This window comes from Hyaena hyaena, unplaced genomic scaffold, assembly GCF_003009895.1.
Source record: "Hyaena hyaena isolate Hyena2069 unplaced genomic scaffold, ASM300989v1 scaffold_123, whole genome shotgun sequence".
Lineage (NCBI taxonomy): Eukaryota > Metazoa > Chordata > Mammalia > Carnivora > Hyaenidae > Hyaena > Hyaena hyaena.
The window spans coordinates 1,580,118-1,595,313 of record NW_024080756.1 but is presented as its reverse complement, the minus strand read 5'-3'; the positions used below and the strand labels follow the sequence as shown (position 1 = coordinate 1,595,313).

General features: G+C 44.7%; 1 protein-coding gene across 4 annotated transcripts in view; it reads right to left on the bottom strand.

Moving 5' to 3' along the window:
• LOC120235208 (sine oculis binding protein homolog) overlaps positions 1 to 15,196 on the bottom strand; it is a 165,045-nt gene that overhangs the window by 9,479 nt on the left and 140,370 nt on the right. For 3 of the 4 annotated variants that reach the window (XM_039237402.1, XM_039237401.1, XM_039237399.1), the window contains one exon: positions 9,776 to 11,719. In XM_039237402.1, the coding sequence (XP_039093333.1) occupies positions 9,779 to 11,719 (1,941 nt within the window). In that variant the 3' untranslated portion in view covers positions 9,776 to 9,778. Of the gene's footprint in view, positions 1 to 7,194; positions 7,878 to 9,775; positions 11,720 to 15,196 lie in introns of those variants that run through there. The other variant, XM_039237400.1, reaches the window with a different exon arrangement.

The window sequence follows — 15,196 nt, the reverse complement described above, 5'->3', positions numbered from 1 at the left end:
TTGTCCCTCCTCTGCTCAAGGTCGTGGTGACGTTGCCTGATTCACAGAGTACACATTCTGCAACCTCCTGCTTCTCTATCTACCTGCCCGCTTGGTCTCCGGGGCTCCTCTCCCTCCGCAGCAGGGCTTTGCTCCAGCCCGCTGAAAGGGAGGCCATCTCCAAGGGGGCTCATTCTTCTCCACCTCTGTAGAGTTTGACATCCTATTGCATTCCTTATTCTTACACTCCTGACTGCCAGTCATGCCCCTTCCCAGATTTAGCACCTAACTCTGAACTCACTTGCTGTATGGAACCCTATCAGGCTAACTCCATTAGCTATTGCTCTCCTGGGACTCTTCTCATTCATTTGTTCAGCAAATACCTGCAGGTCTGCTCTGCCAGCCCTGAGCTAGGAATTCAGTTACAGTAGACAGTGAACTGCCCCAGATCCTGCCCTCGCTGAAGCCTACGGTCTGTAGTATCACATCACTTTGCAGTTCTGTGTGTTGCTTGGAGAAGTTGCCTTCATTATTTCTTGTCTCTCTCAGCAGATTATTAGCTCCTCAAAATAAGTCAAGGACACCTGCCACTCCCTCTCCCATTTTTTCCCTTTTTTTTTTTCTTTTCTGTCCCATCTTCCTTCCTTCCTCTCTCCTTCCCTCCCTCCCTTCCTTCCCTGTATCTCTTGGTAACAGTGTACCTGCACTAAGTCAATGTTAGATACCATTACTTAAAAATGGATATGTTTTGGGGTGCCTGGGTGGCTCAGTCAGTTAAGCATCCAACTTCAGCTCAGATCATGATCTCATGGTTCATGGGTTCGAGCCCTGTATTTGGGCTCTGTGCTGACAGCCTGGAGCCTGCTTTGGATTTCGTGTCTTCCTCTCTCTCTGCCCCTCCCTGTTCATGCGCTCTCTCTCTCTCTCTCTCTCTCTCTGAAATAAACATTAAAAAAACTGGTATGTTTTACTCTCTAGGGAAATAAATGAAGACCATCTCTGAACTATCAATAAGGGATATGATCCCGCTACTTGGATATGACTGGGAATTTATTAAGCTTGTGGATTGTAATACATGAGTTAAGTATAAATTAAAAACTCCAAATACACACACACACACACACATGCACCGGCTGAGACAAAGAACAAGTGGTGGGTGTATCATCAAAATCAGAGCTCAGAGCCGGTGACTCCGCATCTTCATCTGCAAAGCCCTAATGTTTTCCCAAAGCTTTTTCATAGTTTTTCAATTAACATTCGGGATTCATGTTGCTCAAATCTTGGTGGATATGAAAACAGACATCAAGTCCCGTGTTTATGATGCCATCATATTAGATGAGAGGAATAGAGGGACCTGGATGTATTTTTGGTTTGGCAAATTGTAGAACTATTTTTTTCAAGCATTTGGGGTTTGGCTAAAGCCAAAACTTATTTTGCCAAGCACTTTGGCCTTAATTTTTAAACCCATGTGTATTTTAAAAGAAATTCAATCTATATGTTTCTGACTCATTTACACTTAACTCATGAAAATGCTGTTTGGTAAGAGCTATTAGATGTCCAAGCAAGTTTATGAGCCTTATTAAGCCTTCTTTCTCCCGATCTTACCAGAAAGCTGTATTTTGTCAGCCATAAAAGAGTGTGAGCCCCAGAGGCCTGTGGTCAGTTTGAAATTTATAACCTCTGAAGTTTAAATGGATTCTGAGTGTGGCAAATGGTTTTTTTTTTTTTCCTCCTCTCCTCTTTTTCATATGAAGTGCACAAACAGACTACCTCTGATAAAGACAGGATCCTAGGTCTCAGTTTCCAAGATGGTTAAAGGTGGATACTAAAGAGTTCAATGTAACCACCAGTAAACTGCCCCTGAAACATTTCAGAGGAACAATATGACACTTTAAACTCAAGCGGACACAGAGTCAGATCAAACACTCTAATGGAAAGTTTTACTAATTACTCCTAGGATAAGACAAAGAGGTGAGACTCAACATGATTCAAGTTGAACATTTTACCTTCGGGAGAACTGGGTAATTTTTTTAAATCACAGACAACCAACCCTGTTTATGATTTTTATACATTTTTAAATAAGAAGAAACTACTAAAAATAGCATTTGAATTAAAACCAGAAAAGCAGGAAAAATGTGCATGCTGCAGTGACTTCACCCTGTATCTTCTATATATAATGATGCTCACATACCACTCAATTATAGTATTCTAGTGGGAGAAGGCTTTTGGATAAAGTACTTAAAAATGGCTTATAAATATTTAAAGTATAAGCATCTAACAAATCATAATGACAAAGTTTTGCATTTAACCACATGTGCTCCAAATATCTTGAAATTACTCTAAATATGGGTTTAAAATATCAAAAGGGCTTATTGATGAGATGCAGAACTTTGCAGAGAAACTTAAACCTGACGGTTCTAGCTCCCACAACACCCAATCTGCACAATTTTTAAAGTGTGCGTGTGTAGATTTCCTTGGAAAAAGATCACGTTACAGTCTGAATGTCCAAAACAAAAGTTGAAGGATGAAATATAGGGTTTCCTTTTCTCTCACCAAATGCAGCTTAGCCACTTTGCTTCTAGATAATTTGTTAGTGTAGGTTGGCTCAAATTTAAGACAGTAACATTTTAGAAACACTTCGAGAACTAAGCCAGCTGCAAGGCGGATATCATTACAAATTGAGACACATGTTGTATGGGAATGCCATTCATTTTCCATACCAAAAACATGTCTGGGGAAAGTATTCATGCAAATGAGAGAGAGAGATACTTTTTAATTGCATTTTGGGGATGTCAGGCCAATGGTTCATACCAAATGAGTCCACACCGTGTGTTTCTCTCCCTCCTGTTCCTTAAATGCTATCAGTCACATTCTTACCTCCCTTTTCACCTGAAACAAAACACAGCTTGCTGTCAAAGAAAGACAAGCCAGAAGAGGTTCCGTGATGAGACATCCAGCTGCACAGCCAAAGAGCTGGGTGGGATGAGCCCGGGGAGCGCTGGGCAGCTTTGATCTGTCACAGTCCGGATCCTGCAGCTACACGGAAAAGCAGTTCCCTTCTCCCTACTCCCTACTCCGAGTTGCATTTGGGCAACTTGGTAAATCAGCATACGCACTTGGAGTGAAGAGTTCAAAGATCTTGGGGGCCCCTTGACTGGTTTCCGACCTATGAATGTGTAGTGCACTCAGGAGCTAATCTGAAGCATGAGAGATGACGGGTTCCAAGTGTTTGCTGTTGGTGGAGCTTTTGCTCCAGTTATTTTCACTAGACTCTTTTCAATAGCCCCTGAAATTGTGTGTGTGTGTGCGCACGCGTGCGCGTGTGTGTATCTGTGTGCGTGCGTGTATCTGTGTGCGTGCGTGTGCATGTGTCTGTATCTGTGTGCGTGTGTGTGTATGTGAGTGTGTGTGTTCTCCCTCCTTGCTAGTGGCCTCCCATTCTCAATCCAGACCCCACCCCACTTTTTGGTCAGGCAGAAATGCTGTGGAAATCCATAAACCCGGAGAAGAGCTCTACATGGTTAACATTTAGAGCCGGCATCTGAGGTGTCATTTACCCCTTTCCCGTGAGAATGGGACCCTATTTAATGATGCCAGCATCAAACCATTTATCGTTTAAAGCTACCTTGTTTGTCTGGAATGGATTTGTTTCATGCTTTTGAGGCACTGAAAACAAAAGTTTACACATGCAGAATGCATTGCCTTCACATGCATTCACATAGGAAGTGTTACCCATTTAAACTAGCAACTGAAGAATTCAAAATAACTCTGTGCAGGACAGAGGAAAGGGAAATAGAAAGGCCATCTCTGCCCCTTTGGCACCACCTCTTTGACAAGAGAATCTGGAAAAGGCAGCATGCCGGGGATGGAGGTCAGCGTTTTGCTACATGAGGTAAGTGTCCTGTGCTGTGGTGTATTTTGGTCCTTAAACACCTCTGCCCCTCCCCCTGCTTGTCGGCGCTGAGGTAGGTGTGGGTGATTGAACCACGATGCCCAGGCAGCCACTGAGGCTGGCAAGGGAATGATTCCCTGGAAATCAGACAGGGAGTTTACTTCCAGTGCCCTTCTGGTAACAGCCTGCTAAAAGCTGATCAAATGCTCTCCCCTCTCCATGCACACTCTTTCCAGGTGGAGAAGCATGCTTGGGGGCTAGGGAAAATGGGGAGCACTTCCAGACACAGCTGCATCAATGCCTTGGTGTTCACTGCGCCATCCACTTCCTGGGTGCTAGCCATTCTGCTCCCTTGGCCCCCAAAGCAGAGTAGAAGGTTTTCTGTGGAAGGACAGTATCTCCTTCTACAGTATAAACTTCAAAAGGCCAGGGGCTGGGGAAGCATCTAGCTTGTGTCTTTTCATGCCCTCACAGGATATGGTAACTTGAAGAAGCATCTATAACCTTTTGCATTTTGTCACTGAGTCCATCATGTGGGGGCAGGAGCTACATTACATATCTGCAACAGCGGTTCTGCAATATTAGGTACGCAGCAAGAACTGCTGTAGATCATTCTGTTTTAAGGAAAACTTTCCCATGAAATAAGCTTCCTTAGAGTGACAAGAAGAATTCTAGCTCAGCTATGGAGTCGTGATAATATATGATAATCCTTCAGAGATATAGCACACACTTTTTCTGAAGCCAAAATCTACAGACCTCTCCTCCCAAGAAAATGCCTCAGTGCACAGACACATAAAACTTCCCCTGAAATTCCAGGGGGAATGGCTGAAGGCCGTCCATGGACTATGGACTAGTCTGTGGAGCAGGAGACCAGCTTTAGGGAGCTGCCGCATCAACCAGAAGGCCTGGGAGCAAGGCCAGGACTAGCACTGCACCTGCACGCCCCTGAGACCGAGTTCTTTAAACTTTGCACACTAAGCACTCTCTCCCCTCACCCCGGCCCCAGGCCTGCTGAAGACAGAGGGTTATGACTACATCTGAAAGAAGTAAATACCCGGTCACATATGTCATTTCCCATTCCATCCTAATCTGATTGAAATAACGTCTAAAAGCCAAATGCTTGCACATTAAAACCCTCCTTCCACCCTTTGTCAAAAGGGTTAAAATAGAGTCAGCAGCACCGAATGAGATTGTTTAAGGCCAATCTTGACCCTGTTCATTCCAGAAAACTCTCCTCTACGAGTCTGAAACGATCACAGAGAGCTCCAGCAGGTCCTCTCCATTCACATATGTGGACCTGTGGTTTCTTTTCTCTCTGGCTCTTTGAATTACCCCTACCTAGAACCCGACAGCCATCTGGATCCCGACAGACAGCCGGAACTTGAACATCAGTGACAATGTGGCCAATTCACACTTCCCATAAGCAAGTACTGGGACATTAAAAACTCAAGTCTGGCAAAGGATCTGAGCACATCCCATTTAGATTGATTTCCTCTCCTCGCTCTCACGTTTTCTTCTTTTCCTTACTTTCATAGGAGGCACCCACAGTAATAGATCCCGTGTATGGACCTGACTTCCCAGGCAGCCAACTCTCTCAGGTTTCTTGGCTGGAAAAACTAAACCGGCAAAAAATTACGTGTCACCTCCACCCTTTTGGCTTTTTTAATGAGGTCAGCACCCCCTCTCCCCACTTTGCAAGAGTCCTTTCCTGAGACTGTGGCTTCATAACCAGACTAATAATTCAACCCCAAGAAGTCACAACTATGGCTGCCTCCCCCAGCTCTCCCAGAGAAAACAAAACATGGAAGGGACCCGTGCTGCTGAGGCTGAGTGAGCATTGTGGAATTGGGGCCCAGGAAAAGAGCCCCAGATTTTCCTTCTCGTTATAGAAACACAGAAGAAATTGGAAAGCCATCAAGGTGGGAAGTTGTATGGACTTGTTTGCTCCAGGGGGATGGAAAAAGTGAGAGCGAAAAGGTTACTCATGGTCCACATTTTTTCCATTGATTATTTTACTTAGAATATGTCATTTCCCTGGAAAATCGAGGAGGGGGGATCTTTTCTTTTGAATATCTTCAAACATTTGCAAATGGTTACTCTGAACTCCCCAATGTACCATAAACAAGTGTAAACTGTAGAAATTCAGAAAATGTACAAATACAAACAGCTCTCCCCCAAGCTCCAAGGCAAAGACAAAGAAGAGAGTATTCCATTTACAAATGGAATTCTTTGTGGATAGAATAGTTTGGGAAATGTTTATCCATTGCTTTTCTTATTATTTGGGGGTATTTTTTTTTTCAGTCTACAGAAGCTGTAGCACTGGCATTTGGAGTCTTGAAAGCTGAAGATTAAAATGAGATCACAGCCTTTCAAAATCTCCGACCAAAACTTAATTAGTTCTGCATCTAAGACAATATCTACCCAATGAAATAAGTTGTTAATCATATCAACAAAGAAGAATGCATGAAGTCAAGCAGCTAGGAACAGGATCACTTCAAAATGGAAAAAAACCAAAAACCTGAAAAACACCAAACCCATTATTTGCCAAGAACTAGCAAATATGCTGGCTCTTTGAAAAAAACAAAAACAAAAACAAAACTGTAGACGCCTGGATTATTGATTTCAAGATACAGTCCGCTTCAAATATGCTTAGGATGATAAACAAATAAGCCAACCGGTAATAGAGTATGAGAATGGCAGGCACAGTGAAAAGTATAAAGAACACTGACAAGTTACCCACAGACTTTCCAAAAGAAATAATATATGAGTCACCAACAAGCATATGGAGAAATCACTCAGCCGCACCTCATCCACCATATCTCAGTCCCGTTTAATGCTTTCCACTTTGGCTTTAACTCGTCACCAACAGTGTTCACTGTCAGGGCACAAAAGCCATGCCGCCCTTTATTTAACAGATGCATTTCCAATTTCCACAACCATATGAATGGCCTGGGTTTCTGAAGGCATAGAAGAAAAACAGCACCACATGTGCACAGAAAATCAGGAAGGGTCAGAGGATGTGAGTGAATTACGGCAGCTTGAGACCGTACTGGGAGGAGACACGCAACTCCAGAGGGCAAGAGGAAATATGATTTAGTGAGGGAGAGGCAGTTCTTCCCCCATCTTAAATCACCTGCCTTGTCACCCTGCTGTAGCTGGCAAAGCCTGAGTGTCTCTGACTTTAGAGAAAAGCTGTAATTTCTTGGGGGACCCACCATTAAAAGACCTCTCTAATCTCTAGGGGCTATCGGCAATTTTGTCACTGCATCTTCTGAAATTGGCTGAAGCCAGGTTAATATTTTGTAACGACTCTGGTCCACATACAAGACCCCAGCCTGATTCTTTATTCAGAAGCATATAGCATCCAAATAGCTATCATATATTTCATGCTTTTATGTTCTTCTGGTCCCATGCTACTCATGGACCTGTGGCACTATTCTTGACCTGGCCACTTCTCACTCCAGGAATGGTAGTAAAATGTGCTCACACTTCTATTCCTCTTTTAATGTCATTTGAATGAGTGATACTAGAATATATTTAAAATTACAATTCCCCATGCTTTCTGGCTTTCTGAAGGCCATTACTTCTCTGTTGGAGAAATCAGGAGCATTTTCAGTTGAGGTGACTATGAAGAAGGCTGAGCCCATCTGTCTTTGGATAGCAGGACTTGTAGATATAAAAACTTGTAGAAAGGATGATGAACTGATCCTTACTATTCTACTCCTGCTGGCAAAGCCATCAGTGAAAAAGGAAACCTCAAACTATGATGACTGAGAAACCCTTCTTGCACCACCTAGCAAGCCCCCCTAGCTCTGGCTCTATGCTTTACAAACAAACCTCTGGCTGTCACGTAGGGTGCCCATGTAAATATGCCAACTTAGAGACAATGGTCTGGGCAAGCCACATCTAGTGTTCTGGTCCACATTTCGATTTCCCACTGTGGAGTAATAGGCTGGTATCCTAGGTTTGCTGGTTGCTGCTGTAAGAACAAGAATTGAACACTGTCCTAAAAAAAAAAAAAAAAAAAAAAGAATTGAACACTGTATCAACACTTAAAGAAGTTGGTAGGTACACTTGGTTTTTGCCTAGGAATTTTCCCCAAGACAACTAAAGTGAATAAAAGAACTTCACCGGGGCACCTGGGTGGCTCAGTCATTTAAGCATCAGACTCTTGACTTTGGCTCAGGTCATGACATCATGGTTTGGTTCATGAGTTCAAGCCCTGCATTGAGCTCCGTGCTGACATTGTGGAGCCTGCTTGGGATTCTCTCTCTCCCTCTCTCTCTTTGCTCTTCCCCCACTCATATTCTCACGTGTACACACACACTTTCTCAAAATAAATAAACTTTTAAAAAAAGGAATTATTATCAAGTAGGGTAATAAAGGGACTAATTCGCCTACTCTTTTACAGTGGTTTAAAGAAAATGGAGCTCTGGGGTCAGACAGCCTGGATTTGAATCTCGACTGCTTACTAACTTGGTCTTCTTGGGGAAGTTACTTAATTTTTATGTCTCAGTTTCCTCATCAGGAAAAGGAAGACAATAATAATTATCATATAGATCCAGATCCAAATAAATACGACTGAAAAACACTTAGAAGAGGGCCTGCACATAACAACCATGAGCAACTGCTCTTCCTATAAGGTCCACCTCTACCCAGGCTTCCCCCTTCCCTGGGTTTATATCCTCACCAGACTGTAAGTGTCTTGGGGAAAGATATTATATCATGTTCACCTTTGTGTCTTCCTGGCTCCTGGAAGGAGCTGTATACCAGTTAGGTGCTCAATACATGTTCATTTCTCTTCTTTTCTCTCCACAAACAGTTGATAAACCTCAACTGAACATTAGTCCATTTGCTGCCCTCTGGGATAGCAGGCCTGAGTTCCCCAACTTGTTATCTCTTACTTGGACAACGTCTCTATGTTTTACGTCCCTTCTTCGTAAAGTACAGATGATGCCTGTTCTGCCAGGTGGTGGGAAGATCAAAGAGGCCACATCTGGTCTAGTGGGTGTGCTACACATGCTAGTTCCTTTCCCCCTTACTGAAATTCTGGACCCCTTATCGATAGTTCGTTTGGCATTAAGCACGATTCCCTCCATGAGGTCAGATAGATGTACTTTCAGCCACATCAGCTGCGTGGCCCTTTCTCCTGTCAAAGCCTCCCACCGTCCACAGAGGTGAGCAGCCCACCGGCTGAGCCACTGAGCCCAAGCAAGGAGAGAATGCCACGCTGGTCAACAATGCTGGAGGCCGGCCCTAGGGAATGCTGGTTGATGACAACGTGAAGGAAAGATTCCCTGAACAGGAGCTATGGGCCATTGCCCCAGCACTCTGCCAGGCAAATGGGGCTTAGTGGCCTCAGTTCAGTTGTCATAAGAAGGGAAGAAGGTTAGTTTTTAGTCTCATCTTGCAGATGCAATCCATGGTTTTTGAGAAAATTTGGTGGGTTGAGACATTCTGTCAATAAGACCACCCAGCCACAGGAAGTGGCCCAGCTCACCTTTTACCACAGCTCTGTAACCTCATGACTAAACATTTAAGAGTTCCAAGTAATCTCTCCTTCCTCCCCACATTCCCCTCTTCCTCAACAGGGTGAACTACAGAGATGAGCATAAGAATAAAAGTTTAGTTAAGTAGATAGTAGTTTCAAGTCAAATTCAAGACTGGGTTTCACCATTAAATAAGTGACTTTGGGCATAGCATCTACATGCTGTGATTCAGTTTCCTCAGCTGTAAAGTGGGAATGATATTGGATCTAAAAAATGATGACAGTGTGTGACCATATTAGGTGTGCTGTAAAGCATGTACAGTAAAAGTATGATCATCAATACAACTCTCTCACGCCTCTGCCCTGGGAGAGGTGCATCGGCTCGTGCGGAGGAGAGCTCCGGTGGACATACAAACCTTTTACTTATTCTGATTTCTAATTCGGAGGCACCTCCTTTTGAGCGGAGGCTCCAGGTCCTCCGGCCCGGCGCTGAGCATGGGCGAGGAGATGATGCACGGCGCCATGGCAGTCTTCTCCGCGGGTTTTGGCACAGGCTGGATCACGCAGCCCGTCTTGGGCAGCATCCGCAGAGCATACGCGTGGTCCTCGTCCGCGGGGTTATTAAGGTTCGGGTCTGACTTGTCGCCCCCCGCCAGGGCCTCCTCCCCCATCAGCTTTTTGGCCGCCTCCCCGTCCAGGTGACAGTTGGAAGCACAGTTGTTCTCCTTGACCGACTCCAGCTCGCTCACCGCCGGCTCCTCGGGCGACAGCAGCTTCTTTGGGGGCGCGGGCGGCGGCGGCGGCGGGGGCTGCTCCGGTGGCGGCTCCGCGCTCTTGGCGCCCTCGGCGGCGCTGCGCGTGCCGTTCACGATGACGTTGCAGGCCGCGGCGGCCTCGGGGCCCGCGGGGGCGCCCGGGCCCGGGTCGCCGGCGGCGGGCGGGCTGCAGTGGCCGTCCCTGCAGCCGCCGCAGGTCCTGCGCTCCGCGGCGCCCGGCTCGCGCTCCGCCTTGACGTGCGCGTGCAGCGCGCGGTGGATCACGTTGTGCAGCCGGGCCCGGTGGCCCACGGTCAGGTCGATGACGCCGTCCTGCGGGCCCTGCAGCACGCCGGGGAAGCCGAGCTGGCCGCCCGCGCCCGGGGGGCTGCCGGCGCGCCGCGTCAGGTCCACCACCTCGCTCCGGCCGTGCTCCGCGGGCGCGGGCGCCAGGCTCAGGGCTTGGCCGGAGCAGCCGGGCGGCGAGTCCGCAGACTTGGACGAGCCCTGCTTGGAGTCCCTCGGGGACAGGGAGTGTCCACCGGGCTTGCCGCCCGCCGCTGAGGAGTCGCCAGGGGCGCTCGGAATGAAGTTCTCCCCGTTGCTGGAGAATCCGTTGGGGGGCTTGGAATCATTGACGTGAGGGATGGGAATAGGGATGGGGATGGGCACGGGCAGGGGCACGATCACGGGGTATGGCACGAGCAAGGTGGGGGGCGGCACCAGCGGGGCGAGCGACGGCAGCCCGAAATTCATCATCTGGGGCACGGGCATCGGGCCATTTGGCATCATGCTCACCGGCGGAAATGGGAGACTGGGCAAGGGCGCGCCCGGGGGCGGCGGGGGCAGCAGGCCTGGAGGGTTCCCAGGCATGGTCGGGGTGCTTGGGGGATGGATGTGGGGCGACAGCATGGGCCGGTGCATGGGACTGGACGTGGGGCCCAGGTTCCTGGGGCCGCCGGGCGGGGGCCCGATGCCGGGGAGCATGGGGTTGGACAGGGGGCTATTGGGGTTGGAGGCATGATGCGGCGGCCCGCGAATGAACGGCGGGCGGATCTGCTGCATGATCTGCTGTTCCATGAAGATGGGCAGCGGCACCGGGCCGCGGTTGGTCATCACCATGGGAGGGCTGCGAGGCGGGACACCGAGAGGAGGCCCGATGCTAGCAGGTGGCTGGACCGAGACCGGAGGGATGTTTGGAGTCTCGCTGATGGGCATGGACTTGGGCACTGGCGTGGGGATTTTAGTGACAGAGCAGTTGGCAGTGTCAGATGGAGAAACGGTGGTGGACGACGATGGGCCAGGGCCCTGGCTTTGGCCAGCTGCAGCCACCGGGGAGGGGGCCTTCCTCCGAGCATCTGTTAGAGGGATATTCCAAGAGTCTGGAGTGAGCAGCTGCACCCCCGTGCCTTCTGCTTTATTTTCCATGGGAGGGTGTAATGTGCTGCACAGCCCAGCTGGAAGATTGGCCTGTGTCTCTTTGTAGAAAATGTCCATTTTGTATTGATTGAGACATTTTGCACTGCAGAACTGAAGCCTTCTTTCCCCGTCCCCAAAATCCAGGTATTCTTTTGTGTGTCTTATGTGCTTACACCAGTCACATACCTACAACACGGGAATAAAAAGAAAAAAAAAAAAGATAAGCAATTTCCTCTGGTAGAGAGTGTTTCATGTTTCACATAAAGGTTCTTTCAAACTTTATCACAATTTTTTTTGAACAGGCTGAAGTGTTTCTTTCTGAAAGGTGAAATTCTTAAATGTTTGTGAAATGATTTCTCCTTGGAAGGCAGAATTGCTCTTTAAATAGGAGCTCTTCAGAATAGCAATTATCACCATTTTCTATTAAAAACAATCACAACAACACCGCAAAACTGTGTTGTGTCCTTTAAGCTCAGCTTAAAGGTGGATCTGACAAAAAGGTATCCATACACCTGCTCACATACTTGCACTTGTCAAGGAGGCTCGTGGTAAATGTAAATGTAACTAGTTGTGGAGAGAAGGATTCTCCAGGGAGTTCAAGCGGCCTTTGAAATAGAGCCCCATAAAATTCTCCTCACGCAAAGTCACTTTACACTATTGACTGTGTTCAATAATGCAGTTGGAAAGGTTGTGCTGTGTTAACCGATAACACAAAGCGCTGAACATCATTATGTCTGGCTTCCAAAGGGAAACTTGGAATTAGTCGTGAAGTCTGTGTGAGGTTTAGCTATTCCCAACCTGTGATGTTGCAGCAAGCTAGAATTATTTTTTGAGCTGTTTGCCCACTCTCTCTCAGTAGTCAGAATTTTTGGTGACATTTCTTGGCAGGCAGTCTTATTTAACAACTTTTCAAACACCAGAGAACGTTTTCCAAAAGTTGTTATGGCTTCTTCCCCCACCCCCACCCCCCTTCAAATCGACTCCTGGCAAAAGCAAGATATCACCAAATTTATTTTAAAGTTGGGCTGCAGAACTAATTAAAGGCTGAGAGCTTTTCCCAATTGGAAATAACTAGACATCAAAGTTCAAAAAATAGTCATTCTCGGCTTCAGAACCCATTACTTTGGAGAAATTATTGTGATTTCATTAACACATTAATTTTGCAACACCATCAGCTCTCACAGATGGTGAAGACATGATCTACAATTCAAATATGACTCTTGTTTGCACAAATGTCTTTCCTTCATATGGCATTTTAAACAAGAATTAATATGAGTAATCTTGCCATAGCTATAAACAGATAAACAGATGTCAAAATTTTCAGTAGTTCTTCAGTGCCTTACTTTTTGACTGAAAATTACACACGCAATTTTTTCTTTTCTTTTTCTTCTCTCTCTTTCTCTCTCTCTCTCATCATTTCCTTAGCACTCAATCCATACAGCAGCAGAGAGAGAACTCGAAATGCAGTGCAATGGTGAGTTCATTGAATTCAAGGCTCTCCTCTATAAAACATTGGTTCCAATGTTGCTGTAAATGGAACCTTGTTTTTGTTGAGGAGGGTGTCTGTTCTGTTGTTGGTGGTGCCTGTTTTTTTTTTTTTTTTTAACTATGGTAAGCTGATAGCATTAAAAGATGATAACTTTTAATAATGATTGGTCACATCAACAATGCAAAAACAACATATGCTGGGCATTTGATTACTCATCTCATTTAACTCTCAGCTTTCCTTGACTGTAAACAGTGGTGGCATGCTTGCATGTGATTGTGGGTGTACACACTTGTGGCAGATACGGGTCTGTATGTGTAAATCCACTCTTTCCTTCTCACTTTTTTTCCCACTTATATTTGCAGGTAATATACTGGAAGGTGTGAGACTGAATACTAGATACTTACTAGTATTTTGTCAGTTTTTTGTGTAGTCTCATATCAAATTACCCTCTCAAAATACTTGTTGCAAGAAAAATAATTTCAGTGTTAAAATACTTCTATGTTTCACTGCAGTGTTTTCAGTTTTCTCTAGAGTTACAGGAATTTTCTTTTTTAAATCATAGTTGAGATGTCTAGTTTACAGGTAAGTGAAGAATTGCGTCTGATGAAAGAAACACATGAGATTCACCAGATTCTCAAAATTCTTATCTAGATAAAGGTAAAATACTTACTTGAGGCAAGTAAGCTATTATTTTAAAAACTTGATCATTTCATTAAAGTTAATATATTTACGTTTCTGTATGAAATAAAGCCACTTGATTCTGTTTCAATATTAGGCCCAAGAGGTAAATGTATAAGCTTGAAGTAAAGGATTAAACATAGCTTCTTTAATCATGCACTGAAAAATATTATCAATGAATTAAACCAATTAAAATAATATGCCAAGTTTTCTGGCATATTTCTTTTGGATCTTACTTTTTAACCATAAGGGGAAAGAGTTTTCTGAAATCCTTAATTGGGTTTTAAATTGCCATATTGAATTATTTGCCTGTAGAGGATTCCTCTGTTTCCTCAAGCTTAATAAATATTTTCAAGTGGAGGCAAAAAAATAATCTAAATATAACTTAAATGTTCTCCCTTCCTTCATTTCCTTCACTTTTAATAATTCATTAATGAATAAGGAATGATTGTAGATCTATCCCAATTATCAAGTGAGAATTCTCCACCACATTTTATCTATTTCCACATAAAAAGAATTTCAGACATCAAAGTTGAAAGCAAAATTCTACTGCATGAAACTTTCCAGTTAAAGCTAAAGTCTAATGTTTACTACTCCATTTTCTGCAACACCGTAAAGTGTTTAGGTAATGGTGTGACGGTATACGACTGTCTCGTTTTGGGTAATGCGAGTGTGAATGTGTGTGTGTGTGTGTGTGTGTGTGTGTGTGTGTGTGTATCCTTGCCTCCTTATATTTCAATTCAGAACACTGACTTAAAAATACAGAAAAGCAATCTTTCTGATGAAGCAAAAAATTATTAGAGTAAAAACTTGTCACTTAAGAAATAATGAATCAAGTCTGTCTTACAGGACACATCATTTAAGATGGGGTCAATGAATTTATGGCACAAATGGCTATATCATGTGAGGCAATAAAATGCAGAGCCATCATTCACTCTACATCTAACTAATGACACACTTCTGGTAATTAAAGATTTCATCATAGGAGCCTAAGCTGATTACTTAAAATGTGATAGTTAGGTGAAAATATATACTGTAGATCTCTCTCTTTAATAAAATAACATTTGCATATCCGTGAAATACACGGCATGTGTTTCATAAACTATGGTTTTCTGAATCGTGTGTTATGGGATATTCTTCCTTTCTTTTTCCACAGGCGGCTTTAATTTTTTTTTTTTAATTTTTGAGGCATTAGTTTTTCCTTATTATGCCAAGAAGTACCAAAATTCCTCCAGATATTTTAAAAGATAAAGATTAAGAAGTACCGAGCTCAACTCACTGGGCTCTGGAATGATTTCCCCCTAATTCCACCCCGGCTTTGTTTCTGTTGGAATCTGGCCTCTTTGGTTCCACTTCTCTTCCTAACAGGTCCCAGATTGGACAGAGCTGAAGCTGAAGCTGTTTAACGATGGCAATCTGGGGACTGAACAATCAGCTAATGCAATGCCATTGAGCAAGACAGCTGAAATGCTTCGTATCACAAATACATAATGTAT